Raw genomic sequence first — 23,262 nt, 5'->3', positions numbered from 1 at the left:
TGAGAAATTATGTGTGTGTGTGTGTGTGTGTGTGTGTGTGTTCCTGCAATCTTTCACAAAATGTCTTCCTTCTGTCCTGTTCAGTGTGGCTCCCCTCTCTGCCAGAGGGCAATGTGCTAGGATAGGCCGGAGGAGTGGCAGAGCCACACAGGGCTCCTCATTTCTGGGGGAAACTGCCAAGATTTTTAAAGTACCAGAATTCTCCTCACCACCCCTGAATGAAAATTCTAGCAGAACGAGTAGCAAAGAGGGAAACTGATCCTTGGAAATGCAATGTGACTGACAACAGCAGCAGCAAGGTGTTTGAGAGAAGCCCCCAGCAGGCGTCTTCTGGTGTGTCCATCAGGTAGGAGAAAGGGGACGCAGAGGGCTCAGAAGCGATTCTGTGTTTAGAGGTGGGTGGTAGTTGTGTCCTTGGCTTTTCCCTTATCGAGAATCCTTATTCTGGGCTGGGGAAATGTTGTTCATTAGTGATCTTAGGAGGAGAAAACCATCAGTGGGAGAATATCTCATTTGAGATTTTATATATATATATATGTGTGTATATATATATATATATATATATATATATATATATATATATAAAATTTCTGGGCTTTTGAGGTTCGAACGTGGTAGATGGAGAATTATGGAATCAAGAACATGAAAAGTAGAATGATAATTATAATAAAAATAAAATTTCTTGAATTTGTATAACATCTCAAAGGAAATATAAAATGTAATCTCTGTAATCATATTTAAAATCTGATAGGGCGTGTGGTGTTACTGCAATTCTTACCTGGATGCGAGGGGGCCTGTCCTGCAATCACATTGCTCCTCTAAAAAGCAAACGTTTGGGAGGGACCAGGCTAGAAGTTAAGCTTCTTCGTCTCTATCGTGTAGCACGTGTTTTAGGAATTCCTGTAGATATGTAAAAATAAGGAGCAAGAAAAGCTGATAACACTCAGTCTCATTGTTAAAAGACCTTTGTTTAAACAAGGTCAGGATTCCCAGGCACCACAGGAGACTCTCTTCCAACCGTTTCAAAGTGCATTTCAGGCTCTGGGTGAAGGAAGGTGGCGGTGGGTGAAGATCAGAACAACCACAGCCCTTCAATATCTGAGAAGAACAGGAGGACAAGGGATTCCCTCTGGGTAACCTCCCCTTCTCTTTGCCTCATCCACACTGGGCGATATCACCCTTCGCAAGGCAAGTTATCTACACTAGCTAGGTTTTCTGGATTGAAAGAGGGTCAGCTCTTCTGTGCCTTTCCCTTTACTCTTTGTCCTCTGACAAGTGTGCTTCAGAAGAAATGTGGAGCCTTGGGTGCTGCATGGTCATTCTATGTCTTCGGCCAGTGCCCTGTCTCCTGGAGTTCTAGCCTCTTCCTGACCCTCATGCTCACAGTGAAAGATTGTTAGTCCTGGAAACTAGACCTTTTCCCTCAAAAAGCAGAAGGTAGAAAAAGGATTGAGATCAGATCCAGGAAAATGAGCAAACTAAGAAAATGATCCTAGATTCTCTGATCTGGTGAGTACTGGGAAAAGTTTCTGATTCTACCTTTATTTTCTGAATACATTTTGAAGACAGACATGCAGACATTGTCTGCGCCCCTATAAGTAGATCTTGGAGAACACACTTAAAGGCAAATTCTATTCACCTGTCCTTCACAAATTATGTTGTATTTGTTGGTGAAGTTTGGTTTCAGCATTATGCTTTCTATGATTCTTTTGGATTCTGACATAATTCCTTCTTGACACTATTGGTCTTGTCCATTTGAGTGACAAGTACCGATGTGTAGTAAAGTAGTTTAAGGAATATTGGGTTTGTAATTACAAGACTGGGGTATGAAACTTGCTGTGTCATTTACTTGCGTTTTTATGTTTTAATTTTTAAGAAAGATTTTATTTATTTATATGACAGAGAGAGAGCACAACCAGGGGGAGCAGCAGGCAGAGGGAGAAGCAGGCTCCCTGCTGAGCAAGGAGCCCGATGCAGGACCTGATCCCAGGTTCCTCAGGATCCCCATGATCTTCAGGATCATGACCTGAGCCAAAGGCAGATATTTAACTGACTGAGCCACCCAGATGCCCCTGTTTTAATTTTTTTTTTTTTTTAACCCTGGCTTATTCAGAACGTTATCTTTCTGAGCAGCAGTTTCCTCCTTTGTGCGAAAGTGCCTAGCATAATACCTGGCACCTTGTAGTTGCTCAACAAATGTTTATTGGAGCTGAAAATAGGAAGGACAACTTGTTTTTCAGAATGTTAAAGATTAGTAATTTTGGAATCCCATAGATAGATCTGAGCAGTTCTTTTCTATCTCATTTCCAATTTAATATGTTCATTCTAATAAATGGTTTTTGTTTTATTTTGTTTGTTTTGCTAGACAGCTCATGGATAAGGATGAAGGGGAAGGGGAAGGGAGGGTGAGTGAGCCCTCAGTCTGGGGGCTACTACCTCCATATATTTTACCCTCCTCACCTAAAGTCTTTGAGCCCTCTGCCTCATAGCCCATAGCTATTCATAACTCCCTTGCCCAGTGTGGCATCCATCTGGGTGGATGGGTCACTTGTCTTCATAAAAAGAACATGGCTGGTGGACCCACTTGTGTTGATACACAGGTGGTAAGTTTGAGGGTGAGGCTGGTGTAACAGTTAATCATATCTTATGGGAATGGGACCAGGTGTTATACAGAGGTCAATCAAGGAATTTCTCATAACCCGTAGGCAGATGGAATACGGGAGAATGGATCTAATTTTTAAAGTTCTATTTGTAGATGTATTTTGGTAAGAAAAATTTCTTCTGGACACTCCTGAGTAAATTGCTGACGATATCTGGGAGATTATATTGTGCTCACTGGACAGAAGTGTTGCTAGTAGGAGTTGTGTTATTCTTGCAAATAGAACTGTGTTTGTGTATAATGAAACAGATATAAAAATGTGGCATGGTGTCACGCTTGCGTTGTGCCTCCGTGTAAGAGTTTGGAGAGTTTATGTTCATAGTTAGCTTAATTTCAGTTACAACCATTCACTTGTCTGGTCTCCAGACTATAATCTTGCAAAGATTTGGGTTGAACTTTACCCCTCATTTCACTCTTATTTTCTTCCTATTGTATCTCCTCCTTCATTGTGCTATTTCCTATTCTAGATTCTCAATTCAAGAAGGGAGCTGAACTTTTCAATATGCCAACAGAAAATCAGAAGTGACTGAGAAGAGAGAAAATAAGGAATGATAACCACAAATGAGGCAATAATATTGTTTTACTTAGAGCCCTGCTTGAGGAGATTTGGCACTGTTAGATGTAGGTATGTGTAAACTATAGGCAAGCTGTGTACATAGTTTCCAAGCATGAAATGGAATTATCAGAATAAACGATTTCCCAAGTTTACTGAATCCTTGATCCCAACAGCTTGAATCTAATAATACAGGGCACTAAGGTGAGAACTGTGGGATAATGTTTTATATATGTAAGGGACCTTACAGTCTAGGTAAGAGAAGAAGGAGTAGCCAATATACACTTTTTTTTCTTTTCTTCTTTTCAAAGATTTTATTTTTAAGTAATTTCTGCACCCATCATGGGGCTTAAACTCACAACTCTGAGATCAAGAGTCACATGCTCTACTGACTGAGCCAGCCAGGCTCCCCTACATTTTTGTCTTAACACAGTGAGAAAACTGTCTAGATGTAATCGAAGGGGATAGAGTATTGGTCATATTGTACAGAAATGTTGGTCAAGAACACTGATAGGTTAGAATCTAACCAATAGGAAGAGTCAAACTAGAAGGTTCTAGCATCAAGGCATGCCTTTTCTCAGGTTAACACAGTGGGCTGGCAAAGTCATGTGGTAATTGAATATTTAACTGCAGAGGGAAAAGCGATGTGGAGAGGAATACTGTTGCTACAAGTCACTGTGAGCATCTTCTGATGTAAGGGCTTTGGTGGGCTCTAAAGATGGTAAGGTTTCTTGTGTAGGCTTCCATGCCTATGGGGCGAGTATGCCTGGTGTGCTTACCTTAAAAATTCTAGACTCATTTCGTCTATGCCATATGTCTCTAGCCAAACTGTAATAGTTGGAAAGAGCTTATTGTACAAATGCCTGGAAAGCGATCTACCAAGTGGCCCTCACCATAGCCCCACACATTTGTTTCCTTGCTCCAGCGTCCAATTACATTGGGCTTCTAGTTGTTAATAAACCTAGCTTCTTTAAAGTATCCGTGCCCAAATAAAACTACACAAATGAACCTTGTTCAGGACATGTAATAGAAGGTCATACTGCAGCCAGATGACCACACTGTGCTCTGTAATAAGTGTGATACGTAGGTGCCAGGATATAAGCATGAATTTGAGTCATTGGGTGTGGGTGGGTGTGTTTGGCTGTGTGCCTAGAGCCGTGTTTGGCCCACCAGGAGCAGTTCTAAGTGAGGATGTCTGTGCACACGGGCCTTTAAATTACTTCTTCGCTATGTATTAGTGGGTGTGTAGTTTGGTTTCTGGGCAAAGCTTGCAAGTTGGAGCCGGCTTCCGACCGATTTTTTTCTTCCACTTACACCATGGTTAAAAGAGATTATGCTCACAGAACACTCCCCGGAGAGCCAAACTCGTTAAACTGGCTGCTCCCTGAATGAACACAATTACATCTGATAGTGCCCTGAAAAGGAAGTAAGAGGAAAGGAGAACAGGAATGAGAAAGGCAGTGAGAAATTTTCAAGCAGCTTTTGAATTCTCCTGACTCTGCTGTTTTATTATTGAAGATCTTCTCTTTCTTTACCATCTCCCTGATTCTTACCCTAGCACCAGTGTTTTCCTTCCATGTGGTCTTATGGAATTGAGGACACTTTCTCAAATGACTTTTACCTTGACTTCTTGGCTTATAAACTAGATGAGATGGACTTTGTTACCTTATAATTCATTGACTTCATAGATCCCTTGTTCTGTACAAGCCCACAGATAAGAAGGTGCCTCCCCTCTCCCCAGTTTTCCTCCTGGCTACTCCTCTGTATACATGGGCTTCCGTCAACCAACACACAACTGTCTTTCTTCTGAGTTGTAAGAAAATTGTCTAATTCGCATCTCACAAGCTCAGGGAACTCCAAGAATAGTGAAAAGAGGGTGAGGTTGGAACTGGAAGGTTTCTTTATATATGTGTTTCAGGCACTAAGAGACTCTGCCTCAATAAGTCCCATTGTGGTTACTAGTATCAACAATAAAGCACAACATGTAACAAGACCGCATAATACGGTGAATAGCACATACGTACAATATAGTATTCTGTCATTCTGATTTGTAATATTTTACTTGTTAGCAGATCACTACAAAACTAGATCACTTAGGATCACCTAGACAGTAAAAAAAATAAATAAATAAATAAATAAAAATTTTAAAAATTGAAAAAAAATTTTTTTTTCCAGATCAGTCAGAATTAATTAGAACTAGGGAAGACTTTTGTTAACCAAGGGCAAAATAAAGTTTGTAGATATCTATATCGATATATAAACATTATATAGATATTTCAGAAAGATAGTATCAGGTTTGGGGAGGTGTAATTTCAAATATATGTTGACCATACAGAATTAAAAGTGATGTACCTAAAGAATCTTTGGCCCAGTAAGCAAGAAACTAGTTTACTTGGAGGAGAATTTGGAACTGAATACATAGAGAAGGATGCGGTGGGAGAAAGATTTTTATGGTACATCACTTTAATTTTTTTTTGAACTTATGAATATGTATATATATGTATATATATACATCTATATGTGTATGTGTGTGTGTGTGTGTGTATTAAGAGAGAGAGAAAGAAGATGGCTTGGTTCTGATACTCTCTTTAATCTATATACTAGCAGGAATGAATGCCTGTGTCTGTCTATATATAATGACCAGGGGAAGCTCCAATTAAAAATGAGTGATACACAGAAAAAAAAATGAAACCTGCTTAGGATTATAGGGGAGGTGGATCATTCCCATATAACCCACAGACCACAATTGCTCAGACAGGTGCTGTGAACATGAACTTGAGCTTTGGAGCAGGGGTCTTGGGTAGGAGGGGAAACTTAAAATAATTTGAGAAATAATGGCATAAAAGGATAAGGCCAGATCATGGCTATATGGGCTGTATAATAGAAAAGGGGAAAATGCTAGGAAAAAACAAAGTTCTTCACACTTGAATATCAGGTAGATGGATAGAGATGAATGGATGACTCAGAAAGTTCCAGATAACCATGTACTTAATACCTAATGATCTTCTGAGGTGTCTTAAAATTCTCTGTATGCTCCATTTTATTTTTTTCAGAATAACTTCGTCCTTGGGAATTATTCTCAGTGGTGCTCTGTGCATTCTCTGAGGGCCAAGCAAAGGAGTGGACAGCTGTGTGGCCTGGGAGATGAGAGGGGCATGGCACGAATTCTACTGGAATGCAGTCTTAGTGACAAGCTGTGTGGTAAGAACAGACACCGCAGATGCCTGTCTAATCAGAGGTATTCTAGGATTCAGATTCTGATTCTAGGATGACAGAGACTAAGGTCTGCATAGATTCTAGAAGGAGGATGAGTTGTCTTCTAGTAGATTCTGCTTCTGATTCTAGGATGACAGAGACTAAGGTCTGCATAGATTCTAGAAGGAGAATGAATTGACTTCTAGTAGAAATGAAGATGGTGTTCATCAAGGAATGGGCACTAGAGGTCATTGTCTTTGAAGAAGGACAAGTGCCAATCAGAGATCCAGATGCTGCATACTTCACCTCTGCAGGAAAAATGAGAGATGAGACACAGAGCACACTTGACAGGCTGAGAAGTGGGGACACTGGGGTTTCTGATTAAAGAGTTGCTCCCAGTAGTGGTTCCGTTGTATGGAAATGGAGGGGAAGAAGGAAGAAATGATCATTTCATGTATGAGGAGCTGAGGACTGGTGGGTACAGGAAGTTGTGTGGACCTCAGATTGGGGTTCTTCTTCAATCTCTCGTCTTCCTGCTTGATTTCCTACCCAGTTGTCCGGGAGCAGCAATATGAGATCATCATCATCCCAACCATTCTAGTTGGCACCTTCCTTATCCTTCTTGCGGTCATCCTGTGGCTTTTTATCAGAGGACAAAGAGCTCAACAACAGTCTCCTGGACTCCGAGGTAAAATTCAAACTGGGGCTGGAAGAAGCGCCAGGGAAGATGGAGCTTACAGAAAGTAAGACCCAAGTCTCAGTGAGCCCATGTCTAGAAGGTGAGATCCCTGCTATGGGAGAGGCGGTATGGGGCCCCTCTTGTGGAACTGAGGGGAGGTGAGCTCTTCTGTAGGAAGTCTAGAAACTCAGTATATGCTTGTTAGTTGAAACAACAGTAGGTAAGACGGGCTTCATGTGACCTGTTTCTATCTTCTTTGTCCTATGGCACTGTCAAATATTTGGCCACGTGAGTGTCTACATATTGGGGAGGAAAATTAGTAGGAAAGCCAAAGGCTTTGTTACCAGTCTTAAAGGATGACATTTTACCCTGTAATACACCCCAGCCCTGCTCTGTGCTCCTGGACTATATGATGAAAAGGAGTGGCCTTCATAGTAGTCTTTGAAGCAATAAGTAGGAGATAATGTCCTGTTCTGAAGTAACACTTAGCATATAATGAAAGTGAATTAGCTTACATGAAACTAAGAGTAAAGAGAAGAAAAAAAGTCATGACAGTGATCAGAAACTGTTTAGTGGCTGATCCCCATTCTCTATCTGAATGGTAAATTGGGTGATGGGCATTAAGGAGGGCACTTGATGTAATGAGCACTGGGCATGATAAGCAACTGATGAATCACCAAATTCTACCCCTGAAACTAATAATGCACTATATGTGAACTAAATTGAATTTAAATAAAAAATTAAAAAAAATTTATCCCAATTCTCTTCTAATTCACTTACAGAAAAACTTCTCAGAGAAGTTGTCTAAACTCACTCTCATGACTTCTACTTGTCACATTGTCTTTCAAACATACTAAAATAAGGCTTTTCTCCCCACTACTCCACCAGAACAATTCTTTCCAAGATTGCCAATGACAGCTATATTGAGTCCTCTTCTTAACCTGTCAAAAGCATTTGGAACAATTTTGCACCTTCTCCTTCTTGAAACAGTTTATTTTCCTTTTAAATCTATAGTCACTCCCTTAATGGTCTTATTTTCAGTCTTACGGATTCAAACACTTTCTCTATTCTAATTGTAGTCTCCCCTTGAACTCCAGATTCTTATATTAAACCACTTACTTCGCAGTTTGGATCCAATACACATCCCATATGTAATATGCCCACAGCAAAGGTCCTGAAATTCCCTCACATATGTCTTCTGGTTTTCTATGACGTGTTCAGTCTAAAATCTTGCAGATGTCCTTGACTCCTCTTTCTCTCATACTTTGTATCCAATCCGTTAGCAAATCCTGTTAACTCGATCTTCAGAAGAAATTTAAGCCTCTTTCATCTTTCATAGATCGGTGTAGTACACCCCTAACTGGTTTCCCGACTTCTTTCCCTGTTCCTTTATGGTTCTCCACACGAGAGCAGAATGATTCTTTTAAGGCCTGAGTCAGTCCTGACCATTCTCTGCTTGGAATAAAAAATAAAATATAAAATAAAATAAAATAAAATAAAATAAAATAAAATAAAATAAAATAAAATAAAATAAAATAAAATAAAATAAAATAAAAATAAAATAAATAAAATAAATAAATAAAATAAAATAAAATAAAATAAAATAAAATAAAAAAATTTTTTTTAGAATAAAGACAAAATTCTTTCAGTGACCTTCCATGACATGGGCCCTCTCTGGCCTCAATGTTGTATAATTCTCCAATTATCCCACATGGTTCCATCTGTACTAACTTCATTTTTCTTCCTCAAATATGACAAGTATGCTTCTTCCTCAATACCTCTGCTCTTCCTGTTCCCTCTGTCTGTAATATCCTTCCTGATACCAGTATGGTTTGCTCTCTAATTGCTTCCAGGCATTTCTCAAATGTCATCCTATCAGGCCTGTCCTGGCCTTGAAATATAAAATAGCATTGTGGATAGCCTCTGATTCTGCTATTTTCCTTTATAACAGTCATCACATGGTATGTTGTTATCTGTTTCCTCTCTCCTACCACTAGAAAGTAATCATAAGAATCTGGACTTTGCCTATTCCCAACACCTAGAACAGTTCCTGGCATGCAGGATGTGATATCTGTCAAATGAATGGACAGATTAATGAATGAATGGAGGTTTAATGAGAAGAATGAATTTCTCTTTTCTCATGGAGAAAAATTGACTAAGGGGAAAGTACCAGAAGATATTTTTGACTGAGACTCTAGGAAATATGCAATAATTTGACTTTGGGGACATCTTAAGGGAAGAAGAATAACCATGGCTTAGAGTTGAGTAGTTACCCAATAACCTTCCCTCCACCTTTAAAAAACATTTGATTGACTTAAGCATTAGTCCCTACTGGTAGTTACCACCAGGTTTTAGGTATCTGTGGTTTCAGTGCGTACCCAGGAACTTCCTTAATTGTTTCCATACTATACCTATACTGAACTATAATCATGAGAAAGATGGAAAGAAAATGTCATTACCACTTTCCAGAGGTCCATTCTGAGTTAGAAGCAATTGGGTTATTATAAATGCTTTACAAGGTCGGTACTGATGCTGGTTCACAGAAGATATCCCCACATGGGGCAGAGAGAAAATTGCTGCAGGAACTTCCTTTCCAGTGTGTTCCAGGCTCTGCTTTCCTGGAGAGTCCCTAGGGCAGGGGAAAGATGACTGGTATCATTTCCTTGTTCTAGGCATCGCCCCTGTGCCTCCATCTAGGGGCCTAAGCTGGCAGGTGGCAGGGCACGGAGGAAGTGTGTTTGTGCCACTTAAGGAGACATCGGTGGAAAGCCTCCTACGAACTTCCACTCAAGGTCTGGCTGAGCTGCAAGTGCCCCGGGAGCAACTCTCTGAAGTTCTGGAGCAGATCCACAGTGGTCGTTGCGGAGCCATCTATCGAACCAAGATGTACACGGGGGACCCTGCTAAGCCGAAGACTGTTGTCCTCAAGGCTTTGAAAGGTAAACGGAAAAGTGTTAGACTTCCGTTTCCCTTTTTTACTGTTCTACTTTGATCCCCCAGCCACGAGCCCTAACAAGCTTACAGACAATAAGATTTTAATCAACAGATAACTGTGATCCCAGTTGTGTGCAGGGTAAGAAGGGGATAAAAGTGAAAACTTGAGGCGGAAATGTTTTTCCTGGGGTCTTTCCCTAGCTCAGTGTTGCCTGTTGAGGCTGCTAGAACTGATTTTTTCATACTGGATATTAGTGCTTGAGGATTTTGAGACTGTTCCTTCATTTGTCTACACTATCACTTTCCCTAATACTGTTCTCTTTCTCCCTCCCCTCCCCTGCCTTCCCTTCCTTCCCTCCCTTGCTTTCTTGGTTTCTTCCTCCCTTCCTCTTTTCTTTTTTTCTCCTTATATGGACCAGTAGTAGTGGATACATAAAACAGAACAAGTATAGGATAAGCAACAATACTAATCAAAAGGCCTAGGCAGTGATGATATTTGAATGTGAATACTTGCCCATTTAGGCAGATGAAAGTCTATCCAGTTCTAAGGCCTATGATTCTATATGTGCTTTGACAAAAACATCAGTGACATTGAGAATTATCTTTGAATTAGTTCCCTTTTTCTTTAGTTTTTGTCTATACTTATTCTCCTTTGGAGTCTTGAAAATTACCCTCTGAGGTTGCTTCCTCCCTCACACCTCCCATTTTACTGGTAATGTTCTGACTGCTTCCCATGGCTTATTTGTCCTCCATAGAACCAGCTGGGCTCCATGAGGTGCAGGATTTCTTAGGGCGAATCCAATTCTATCAGTACCTGGGGAAGCACAAGAACCTGGTACAGCTGGAAGGCTGCTGTACAGAAGAGCTGCCACTCTTTATGGTGCTGGAGGATGTGGCCCAAGGGGACCTGCTCAGCTTTCTCTGGACCTGTCGGCGGGTGAGCGGTAGGGTAGGGGTGTTAGGTAGGAAAGGCTTAGCCTGGCTGACTAGCTGTTCACATGTCATATAGCCTGGCAAATGACAAAGCAGAGAACATTATAATAACTATTATTATAATAATAATTATTACCATCCAATAAAACTTTATATGATGACAGAAAAATTCTCTGTCTGCTCTGTTCAAAATGGTAGCCACTAATCACATGTGGCTATGGAGCACTTGAAATGCGGCTGATGTGATTGAGAAACCGAATTTTTAAAATTTTATTTAATTTTGAATAATAAGCTTTTAAATAGCTCCATGTGGCTAATGGCTATCATATTGGGCAGTGCAGATTTAGAGTATGAACTTTTGGCTTTCTATCCTACAAGCTATGTGACTTTGGTCAAGTCACCTCTCTGAGCCTGAATTTTCTGCATCTGTAAAATGGGAATAATAATAAGTTGTTATTAAAATTAATAGAAATTATGTATGTAAAAACTATTGTTAGTATTGATTGTAATTTTATTGCTGTTAGCCTTAAATGTGTCTTCTATTCCGTAACATCACTCTAGTATGCCAGGGTTGATGAGGAGAAATTCAGTTTGAAAGTTTTTGTATTTCAAATTCATATTTAAAAAAATTTAAATGTTTAGAAATTTCCAGACTAAAGTGCAAGTCCTTTTCCTTGCAGTTTTCCTGCTTCTCTACATATTCCTCTTTCTGAAGTACTAGATGTTTCCCTAGTTAGTTCCTCACTTACCAATGAACAAGTTCAATTTTAATCAAGCCTCCTCAAAAGACTGATTACTTTACTACTAAATGTGTATGATAAAGGGACCCTGTTAATGCCTTACATCCAGTGGTGTAAATAGAACAATGGGCAAGTCTTCAGGCATCTAAGCCTTTGTAAGAGGTTATTCATCTGTAACTTGTTCTCTGCTCTAGCTTCACTACTCTATTTTTCAAAACGATTACGCTTCTCTATTTTATTTTATTTTATTTTATTTATTTTTTTTAAAGATTTTATTTATTTATTTATTTGACAGAGAGACAGCCAGTGAGAGAGGGAATACAAGTAGGGGGAGTGGGAGAGGAGGAAGCAGACTCCCAGCGGAGGAGCCTGATGCAGGGCCCGATCCCAGGGATCCGGGATCGCACCCTGAGCCAAAGGCAGATGCCCAACCACTGAGCCACCCAGGTGCCCCTATGCTTCTCTATTTTAGATCATCTACACATGCTTCTCTCATTACACGAAACTTCTCCCTTGTCCTTTTTTTTTTTTTTTTTTTTGGCAGTCATTGTCCACTCAGTCTTCAGATCTTTTTTTCTTTTTTTGTCACCATCATATGCTCTCTTTTCCATGTCCTTCATGGAACTTATGGATATGTAACCATATATTTATATATGATTATTTGATTCTGATGTCACATTTTTAAGTTTCAGAAGGCAGCAGACATGTTTATTTTGCTCACTTTTGTGTTCTTACTTCCTAAGGTAGAAGGAACATGGCACATAGCAGGCATTCAGTTATGTGTTGAGTTAATGTCCTTAATTAACAACACACACATACACATGGTGCCCCAGGAAAACTGCTGCTTTATCCAGGGGATAGTTTTATGTATATCTGTCTTTCTTACCTGCTATTCTGTTCTTCCTTCATTCTATTATTTATCTACATTCTTTATTGTTTTTCTAGGTCAATATATCATTGTACTTCTTTGCATATCTGAGAATCTCTCATATTAGCCTCTTCCTGAATCTTTATCCCTATGTTTTTGTAGCTTTTCCTTAGCCTTGATATCTGCATTTATGAATATCTCTGCCCCTATTTTATTTTTTCGAATCTGTTCATGTCATTTTGATTGATGTTTTTTTCTTTGTGTGTAGGATGTGATGACCATGGATGGCCTTCTCTATGATCTCACAGAAAAACAAGTCTATCACATTGGGAGGCAGGTCCTCCTGGCTTTGGTAAGCCTGGGCAAAATGACAACAGATGGTATGGATTTTTCTTGTTAGCCTGATATTTGACATTATATTTCTCATATTTATATTTCCAAATGAGGTATAGATTATAAAGAAAATCAGATGGAAATTAAGGGGCAGAAACTCAAGCACTGATAAATTGTTTTCAGTTCTTTCTTTAGGAAATTATTTAGAAAACATACCACAGGATTGGTAATTCTAGGCAGAAAGTCATCAACTTAGGGTTTGTAGAAGGGTTTTAAACAGGAAGGGTTTTAAAAGTTTTCTCAGTCGGGGCGCCTGGGTGGCTCAGTCATTAAGCGTCTGCCTTCGGCTCAGCGCATGATCCCAGAGTCCTGGGATCGAGCCCCACATCAGGCTCCTCCGCTGGGAGCCTGCTGCTTCTTCTCCCACTCCCCCTGCTGTGTTCTCTTTCTCGGTGGCTGTCTCTCTGTCAAATTAAAAAAAAAAATGTTTCTCAGTCTTCTTAAAGGTCAAAAACCAGGGCCAAGAATGATGTGCTGGACACTCTTACTTCCCCATATAGACTAATATTAAGAGATGTAAAATGGCAAATAGCGAGTGAGTTGGGAGGAGACATGGGAAGAGAAACCAAATGGTGAAAGGCTGCAGAGCTAGAAGGAAGTGCACAATTTTATGCCTGAAAAACAAGAAAGACGAGTTCAGAACACATTTGGCTGAAGACTTGCTTTGATACTGAATGTGATAGGAAATACATATACTTTAAAAAGAACAAGGAACAAGTGGAAAAGAAGAAGGGGCAACAGTGAGATCATTCCTTCATTTTAAACCAACTTAAATAAATAAAGAGGTAAGAGAGAAAAAGGGTTTAGGAGAAAAAAATGTATCTTTACCAGAATTAGTTAGGAAATTTAGATGACAATTTCTATGAAGTTATTTAGATGACTTTGCTTAAAATTAGCATTTGCTATATAGAAAATCAGGCTCTGTGAAGCTATTTTATGTATTTGATACATCTTGCCTCCTTGAGGTGTGAAATGTACCAGGGATCTAAATGGAATCTGGGAAGGCCTAGAAAAGAAGCAGTGCGGTGAGAAAGAGCAGTAGTTAAGCCGAAGTTCCCAAGAGGCACAGGAGAGAGCACATCGTAGAAATGAATATTGTCTACAGTGTCTGGAGGGCCTAGTTGGTATGCTCCCTTGATAAAGCAAGGGTGTCAGGATACAGCCTACCTCGTACGTATTCTGAGCCACAATTGCAGTGGTATCCCACAGGGATGCATTGGTCAGGGCTCTGGTTACCAGTTAGAAGGCATTGTCATACTATTTTTTTTTTTCTTACTTTGACAACCTCAGAGTCACTACATTCTTTAATTCTTCTCGTGACAGTATAATTTGTTTTAGAACAAAGTTCTAAAACTAGTTACTGTTTCCTTCATCATCAATGACTGGAAATGACTATTTTAACCTTTTATTTTTTTTTTTTTTACGCCATTCTTATTTAGCAATCATAGACCTCAATCTCTAGCTCTTTGGTCATGTATAGCTTTTCAACTTCTTATGCCTTGAATAGCCTGATGTTGGGGGAAACAACTGCAGCTAATCAGTGTCATCCAGGCGCAATGGTTTTCAAAGGCTTTGTTGGCTGTGCTAGAGTCATTGTGACATTTCTTAAAAATAGAGATTACCAGGTCCTTCTTCCTAAATTTTGGTTAAGTAAATCTGGAGCAAAAATACATTTTTAAAAAGCTCTCAGGCAATTCTGATTTGTAGGCTGGCTTGAGAATTATTGGCAGAATTTGTCGTACTTCCTATGAATTAGAATACCCGGTTCTGGTCACTACCACTTGAATCTGTGTGACCTCACATCATCATTTAGATTTATCTAAAAGATACTTCCCTATCTCATCTGACCTAGGTATTTTAGGGAGTTCTGTATAAATTTATTATTATGACACTCAATTTTGCTATGTATATATTACCTTGTTTGGGGGACTGCTGCTAGAAACTTGAAACCTGCTTCCTTTTCCAGGGTCTAGCTGGATCCTATCCGGGAGAAATGTAAACTCAGGCAGGGGTCAGAGCTTGACACAGAATGGGTGATCATACTTTCCAAACCCAGTATTAATGCTATTTGGATTATTTGCTCAGTTTGGTAATCCTAAACATAATGCAAAGATGTCTGATTCATTATGGTGACTTGGAAGTGATGTGTCATTACCAATGAGACTTGTTCAGAGTTGAAAATGTCCTTGTCTTTTTGAGGATTCCTAGGACTGCTTCTCGTTGTCTGTGACTTGAGCCACAACCTCAGACAGCTGATTCGTCTTTGATCTTATGCTGACAGGAATTTCTCCAGGATAAGCATCTGTTCCATGGGGATGTGGCAGCTAGGAATATCCTGATCCAAAGTGATCTTACTGCTAAGCTCTGTGGACTGGGCCTGGCTTATGAAGTCCATGCTCGAGGGGCCATCCCGGCTACTCACACCGTACCTCTCAAGTGGCTCGCCCCAGAACGGCTTCTGCTGAGACCAGCTGGCATCAGCGGAGATGTGTACGGTTTGTTCCCGCTCTTTGGACTTCTTTCCGTCTTGACCTAGGTGTCCTCCAGTTCCTGACTATGACTGTATTGGTTGCCAATTATGTCTACATGCGAAATCTCTACTTAGAAGTCAGACAGACTCTCCAGGAGAAATAGGTGTTTTGTGACAGAGCTCATACTTGGCATCTGGCTGCAATCCTTTTTAGTGCCTTTTAAAGTATTCCTTCTGTATTAGATTAGCAGCCTTAATTAGGAAAGAGAAAAGAAGAGTGAAAAGATTATTCGTACCAATATCCAAGGACTTAATCTAGTAGAGTCCCTTTATCAGAAGGAGGTGGGTCCACTTAGTCAAAAGTTGAGTTAAACCAGGAATTATTAAAATAAAAAGAAATATACATACTTCGAATAATTTATTTTGACTTAAAACATATATGTATACATTTATTGACTGATCTTTTAGGGGCGGGCCAGAGCCTTTCTTATGAGGACTGACCTGCTAAATGAAGTTATATGTTGTATTTATTGTATAAATAGCATCCATAACACATTATGTTTGAGTTTCAGCTTGGGATGATTCTGAGTGAGAAATCTGAAAAAAACGGTGAAGCAATTTGACTGCAGACGTTTATTATTATTTTTTCCAATTTTCTGCTGTTGGCCCACCCACACAATGTGACAATGTTTTCTTTTCAGCAGGGTATTTTAATAGAATACTTTCAAAGCATTCAACCTAGTTTTCAGGAGCTAATACTTTATTGCATAATTACATAATTACATTGATACATGTGATGGTATAAACAGTACTGTAAAGAATCACAATTGACTTTCAGTAGCCATATAATTCAGCAGCTTGGAGAAACACAGAGATGTAACATATAGTATCTTACTAGCATGAATGTCATGAGCAGCAGAGGAAATTTAGAACACTAGTTAATATGGTGAGTCAATTAAGAGATACCCATTACTGCTTCACTGACTTCTGCTTTTCAGTAGAGGTCTGGGATTAATAAGCTTACCTGGGAAATACTGCTTGTTTAATGGTGGTATTATAGAATATTGAAATTAATATGGCTTAAATTATATCGCTCTGGCAAATATCTATTCCTGTTGTGTGTAAAGCTTGTTCTGTTAATATTTTTCCTAGGTTTGGGCAGTTAGATCTATTGAGGAAACAGTAGATAAATGATAAACCTCACTGGGACTTGTGCTAAGAATAAAGGCTAGAATTTCAGCATGAATGAATGGAAAGGATGAAAAAGATGCAGAAGGTAATTGATGTTTGGGTAGCTGTGTTTGTGTATTTGCATAAACACATACACACACGATTCAGCAAATGATAGTAAACGTCCATTAATGTGAACTATAGAAGAAAGGAGACATAAATTCAGTCTGCAAAGACTTGAAGGGGATTGAACAGAAAGGCTTTCTAATTCTTTCTAATTATGTTATGAGATACCTTCAATTCCCCTTCATTGCCTTTATACGGTTTTTACTGAAGGCCCCTGATAGTTTAAGCGCTCTCTTTAGGAAAGGCAGAAATCGAAATTAAGTAAATGGCTTTGTTTCTTTCACAGCTGGTCCTTTGGGATCCTGCTTTATGAGATGGTGACTCTAGGTAAGGAGGGTCCCTAAAGTAGTATCTGTATGCAAATATACAAGTATGTTTACTTGGGTGGGGGATGAAATATGCTATGGGAAGAGGTTTTAGTATGATCTCTGAGGTCTGAACTGGGCTGACATGAAATCCCTCTCCTCCCTTTCACTTTTTTTTTTTTTTTTTGCTTTTTTTTTCTTCCTTTCCCTCAACACCTTACCAATTCCAAAAGAGGTTTTAAAATCCAAAGAATAATTTATTTATTAACCCATTTGATAGAGAAAATGCAGTACTTTCCCACATTTGGGGAGTGGAGGGCAGGTCTCATTTCTCACTTTGCTCTGTTACTTTTGTAAAGACTCAACATTTTCCTAAATTATCGTTTTTTTTTCCTCCCAAACACCTTTTTTTTTTTTTTTTTTTACCCCTCAAACTCTCTAAGCTATATTCTTACTTGATCACCAGGGAGCAACTATATTGTATTTAGCATTTTTCCTTTGGCTCTACCTTTTGCAGGCAGTTAGCCCAGCTGGATGAAGAATCATGTTATAGTTCATATTCTAGAGGACCTAAAGTTCCCTTGCTACTCTCATTTTTTCCATACCAATAGGGGCACCACCATATCCTGAAGTCCCTCCTACCAGCATCCTACAATATCTCCAAAGAAGGAAAATCATGAAGAGACCCAGTAGTTGCACGCATACCATGTAAGTGGCTTTTAGGGTCTACTCTTCTCTCACTACAACTCCTTTTTTGATCCCCAACAACCGTGCCCTTTTAAAGTGGCTCAAATGATTCCTAGCTTTCCATTATGTGCTAATATATAGCCTTAGACAAACCTATGCAGTAAAGTACATCTGCTCATATATCATATACATATACATACATATATGTGTGTGTGTGTGTATACACATACATACACACACAGTGTTGAGGCAACAACTGAAAACTAAGTTGATAAAATTTAGTTCTTCCAGAAGCTTCTAAAATAGGTAAGAAGTGGACCAAATCCAATGTAAATACAGTAGTGTTTTGCTTGTCTAAATGGCAGTATCAGTCAGAGATTGCCAGTCGCAGTTCTCATACAGCCGCCATAAAATCCATTGCTCTAGAGTTACTCACTGGCTCTTACTTAGTATTTAACCTTTAAAAAATATTGACTATTTTTCCAGTTCTGAGCAATTAGAAGCCAAATGGAAGAAGGGGGGTAGTAAGAAATTAGAAAGATGGGGGAGGAAGTATCTAATACTGCTAGCAGAAGGGGACAGCTGATGAGCCAGTGCAGAGACAGAAAATGGAAAAATTAAAAATTATACACAGAATTTTATAACCTATAAATTACAAAAAAGGATTGTTGTAGAATATAAGAAAAGGTTAAAATATTTATAAGAAGTCAGGGGAGAATATGTTAATATAAATTTCTGATAATATTGCTATTTTATAAATTTTTCAGCATTGAAAGGGTATATTTCCATCACTCGAGTTCCCCACCAGTAAAAACCGTATCAAGCAGATTACAAATGTTAACTATCATAACTATATACCTTTATATATATATATACACACTCACACACATTCACTTATTCTGCCTGGGTATACTGGAATGACAATGAAAAATATTTCTTATAGGCTTTTTCTACATGTAAAAATCTGTCCTTTATGTTGGGAGAGGGGAGACACTTAACCAATAAGGTATCCGATCTTGAAGGATTTAATATTTGGATGAGATATCTAAAACAACCTGAAAATCAACAAAAAGTGGGAGGTAACATAAAAGAAGGATTAAAAGCTCAGACTCACGTCATAGGGTCAAAGAGACCATGTTCACTTCTAGTCCTGCTACTTTACTGAACATTGTTTACTTACCTAAAATAGGTATAATGATAATCCTACCTCAGAGTTATTGTGAGGTTAAAATAATGTATGTTAAGTTCCACTACCATGCTTTATAAAATAAGTAAATTCTTGCTAAATGTTATCAGTGTTACTAAATTAGCATCTTTTACACAGTCTCATCGTACAACAGTAAAGAGTGTGGGAGACTCAGTGTGAGCTGAGGCTTATAAGGGAAGGTTGCATAGAAGGATCGAGATCTAAAACCCACAGAAAATGACAACCATCGAGAGGATGCTCAAGGAACTGGGCATGAGCAAAGACAGAGCTGGGTGTTAAAAACCACATCTGAGGCATAGCAAGACACTGACTTGGCTGGAGGAGAGGGGTTCAGTTAGGCAAGGTTTCTGAGGAAGAGAAGCTTGGAGGTAGGATGTTGGTTTTACATGTTAGACAGTGGGAAACCACTGTGGGTTCTTGAGAGGGATAAGACACGACAAGAAGTGTTTGATAACAGACTACATTATTAATTCTTTGTAAACAGGATGGAAGAAGGTGGTAAGTACTTTTATCTAGACTAAGGCAATTTCCTGGAGAAGCTAAATAATAAAGGAGGGCAATGACCCGGATTAATGAAAGGAATGATCTAATTAATTAGGTTATTCAAAATTAGTGTGAATCATATTATTCCATAGCTTCTTGTTTTGTTGGCTGCAAGGTAGCTTTTACTGGGAGATACCTAATAGCAATGGTCTGGAATGTTACAAGTTAGTAACATCTAAAGGATGAGAACACTTAACTTCTGAGAGTTTTGGGCAATAGAGTGAAAAAAACTGTTCTGTCATACTGATTCTAGTTTGAGAAATCTTCAGTCGTTCTTCTTATAAAAAGGGCTCTGATGAGAAGATGATATTAAGCGATTTAATACTAAGGATAAGAAGGAATATTATGCTTTGGGAAGAATAGGAGAGGACAATGAGAAGTAGATGAAAGAACTGCAGGGTTTTTGTTGCTGTTGTTAAGGTTTGTTAGAAGAGACATGTTCCTCAAACATTTGCCATGTCAAGGAAGTCAGTTTCTCTTGTTTCCCTTTCAGGTATGGTCTTATGAAGTCCTGCTGGCGCTGGAGTGAGGAGAGCCGCCCCTCCCTTAAAGAGCTACACTCACGCCTAGAAATCGCCGCTCGCACGGCAGATGACAAAGCTGTGTTGCAAGTACCCGAGCTGGTGGTGCCTGAACTGTACGCAGACGTGGCAGGTGTCAGCGTGGACAGCCTCTCCTACAGCTACAGCATCCTTTGAAGATCTTGGGGAAAGAAACAATTATGAGTGATCATATACTACTGGAATGAATTCCTTTGAGAACAGAGAATAGCTTTCGTGGGACATAAGGGAGAAATAGGATATTCCGCTACACATCTCCCAGGATACCCAAAATGATGCTAGATGAGGCTCTACAATCCACATGCCCTGGAGACTGAGAAGTACAGTTTCATTTCTGCTGTCTTAATCCTGAAGACCCACCGTAGATGTGGTAGATAGTACCACTGCAAAGAAAGCCTTAGAAATCTACAGTGTTTGTCTGGCATTGCACATATAGGCTGGTCCTCCCACCACAGGCTGATTTCCTCTTGAAGCACACTTTTATCTAGATTATTACAGGGTCAGAGAGGTTGGAATCAACTGAGGGAATAGAGAGCTGATAAAGAAGTTGATGAGAAAGAAAATCAAAGGTTCTATTTGCTAAGGAGTATAGACAAGGATGACAAGGTCATCCTTCAAAGAGAAAGTGGAGGAAGGAGATGACGTTCTTCGGTCCTGGACCATTCATGCAGGACTGGAGGAGGACCATGAAGGAAAACTTCTGAGTTTCGTTTTGGGTATAGATGAGAGCTAGATGATCTCTTTTTATCTAACTATCAGACAAGTGAACTCTGCTGGTACTACTTTTAACTAGAAGCTGGAGGGGTCCTTTCATGATTAAAAACATTCAATAGCTATTGTTCATCAGACTAGCTTCCTATCCCCATAAAACTGGGGAGACTGAGCCTAGTGAGTCCATTAGGCTGTGATGAATATATAGTTGACCCTTGAACAACATAGGTTTGAACTATGTGGGTCCACTTATACATGGATTTTTTTTTTCTTGATAAACGCAGTGCAGGTCTGTAAATGTATTTTCTCTTCCTTATGGTTTTTTTTTCCTAGCTTACTTTATGGTAAGAATATAGAATGTAATACATAGAAAATACAAAATATGTGTTGACTGTTTATGTTTTTGGTAAGGCTCTGGTCAACAGTGGCTGTTACTAGTTAAGTGTTGGGGCAGTCAGAAGTCGGACGCAGAGTTTTGACTGTGCAGGGGTCAGCACACTTAATCCCTACGTTGTTCAAGGGTCACCTGTACGATGTGTGTATTTAAAGGTAGGAAATGTGAAAGCTAAGCAAGAATGCTTAGTAGTCCAGAAGGTCTTTAAAAGGGTTAAAAAAGGATGTAATCTGAGACAGAAGGATGGTCGTTTCTGATTCAATCGTTCATTGATGTACTGTGAAACTTATTCCGTTAAACTAATATTTGTTGAGTAAAGTAGGATTTTCTAGTATACAGCTGCCAAAATTTCTACAATAGGGAGGATAAAAGTAAATAAATGGAAGTTAATACCAACAAAATTTCAAGAGACCATCTACATTGTCAGAAAATTGATTCCTCATGGGGATAATACCTACCTCACAGGGTTTTTGTGAGGACTGAGCAAGAATACATATTTGGCTCATATGTGCTCAATAAATGGTAGTTTCCTTTCTTTTCCTCTTCCTTAAGAAAGATAAGAATCTTTCTTTTCTTTTTCATTTAAAATCTACTGCAGCCAGAAAGAGAACCTCAGTCTGTCAGTCACACTATAAGGTAGGACATACTGAAGGATGATATGGTACAAGTACCATATGACTAAAATAATGAGCTCATCATTTTTGTATGAGCTTCTGGATGATGACAGTAGCTTCCGACAATTTAAAAATACTGAAAATATCATGGTGATGACAATGTACTTGAACATGTGATTTATGGTTTTAAAGAACACTCTGGGTGCCCTGGGAGGGACACCGAAGGCTGCTGTAGGAAAGATGACTGGCAGTTGACAATTTTGTGGAAGTTGGAATCTTAATGAGGTCATGATTAGTCACCCAACTGAATAATAATTCTTGCACCTGAAGGAATACCACATGACTAGTAAGGGCTTAAGTGGGTGTTAAGTTGCAATAGGGAGAAGGGAGGTAGAGTGGCTTGGCACAAAATGATAAAGTCCTATGGAATCTCGTTGCTTGCCTCTTCAAGTCAAATTTACAAAACATTTATGTATTAATTCAAATATTTATTTAAAAAGGACCTCCCTGAAGAAATGGCATTTAAAGTCAGACCTTAGGGGTAGGTAAATAAACCTCACAAAGAGTTAGGAGAAGAGCCATCCCGAGAGGGCAGTGGGGCTATATGTGTGAAAACTCTGGGGCAAGAAAAAAGGCATAATTTGTTTGAGGATTTGCAAGTAGGCAAGTGGATGGGGGCATAGTGAGGTTAGGAGGAAAGTGGTGCATAGTTAATCAGAGCACTGCTCTTTCATACTGTATATTAATAGTTATTTTGGTAGGAGGGAAAGCAGACAATTGCTATTTAAAATTTTTAACCTTAATTTTATTTGTTTTTCTGGATATACGTTTAGAAAAATGGATACAGTAATTGTTTCTTCTAAGAAAACTGGGTCTTTCCCTCACTTGGCCAGGCTTTCTCCAAAAGGGGGATTATATTTTTGGCATTTTAACTGGTCAGCCAAACCAGGTATTTCTGAGCTAATGAGTGGAAAAGAGAATTAAAATATTTACCATTTAGTTAAGCTGAATCTGGGCTAGGATTTGTTCTTGTTTTGATTCCACCCTCCCTGGATCTTGCTTTTCCCATTTATGCTTTATTGTTTAAAAAAGCCTCTATTCAAATCAAAACCACACTGAGATACCACCCTACGCCAGTTAGAATGGCAAAAATTGACAAGGCAGGAAACAACAATTGCTGGAGAGGATGTGGAGAAAGGGGATCCCTCCTACATTGTTGGTGGGAATGCAAGTTGGAACAGCCACTTTGGAAAACAGTGTGGAGGTCCCTTAAAAAGTTAAAAATTGAGCTACCCTATGATCCAGCCATTGCACTACTGGGTATTTACCCCAAAGATACAAAGATTCATTTCATAGAAATGAAATAATATTTAAAAAGAAAATATTCAGTTCCTGGTCTCACCAGCCACATTTCAAGTGCTCAAGAGCCACTCAGAACCTTTCCACATCTCTGTTGTGTAACATCCAAGAAGACCACAAAACACAAATGCTTTATCACTGGGCAATCCTTATCGGATACAA

At 39.1% G+C, this 23,262-nt stretch overlaps 1 protein-coding gene across 2 annotated transcripts in view; it reads left to right on the top strand.

Annotated features, from left to right (window-relative positions):
- The window catches only part of STYK1 (STY kinase 1), a 38,613-nt gene extending 15,842 nt beyond the window's left edge, over positions 1-22,771 (top strand). Inside the window, exons 3-11 of one of the 2 annotated variants that reach the window (XM_087855627.1) lie at positions 6,266-6,413; positions 6,961-7,095; positions 9,759-10,025; positions 10,776-10,957; positions 12,830-12,913; positions 15,236-15,444; positions 17,007-17,047; positions 17,637-17,733; positions 19,956-22,770. In XM_087855627.1, the coding sequence (XP_087711753.1) occupies positions 6,368-6,413; positions 6,961-7,095; positions 9,759-10,025; positions 10,776-10,957; positions 12,830-12,913; positions 15,236-15,444; positions 17,007-17,047; positions 17,637-17,733; positions 19,956-20,160 (1,266 nt within the window). In that variant the 5' untranslated portion in view covers positions 6,266-6,367 and the 3' untranslated portion in view covers positions 20,161-22,770. Of the gene's footprint in view, positions 1-6,265; positions 6,414-6,960; positions 7,096-9,758; positions 10,026-10,775; positions 10,958-12,829; positions 12,914-15,235; positions 15,445-17,006; positions 17,048-17,636; positions 17,734-19,955 lie in introns of those variants that run through there. The other variant, XM_045781229.2, reaches the window with a different exon arrangement.
- The last annotated feature ends 491 nt before the right edge of the window (positions 22,772-23,262 follow it).

This window comes from Ursus americanus, chromosome 25 (genome assembly GCF_024610735.1).
Source record: "Ursus americanus isolate L20-20 chromosome 25, mUrsAme1.1.p, whole genome shotgun sequence".
Classification (NCBI taxonomy): Eukaryota; Metazoa; Chordata; class Mammalia; order Carnivora; family Ursidae; genus Ursus; species Ursus americanus.
The sequence above is the reverse complement of the archived record's forward strand: the minus strand, read 5'-3'. Positions and strand labels throughout refer to the sequence as shown.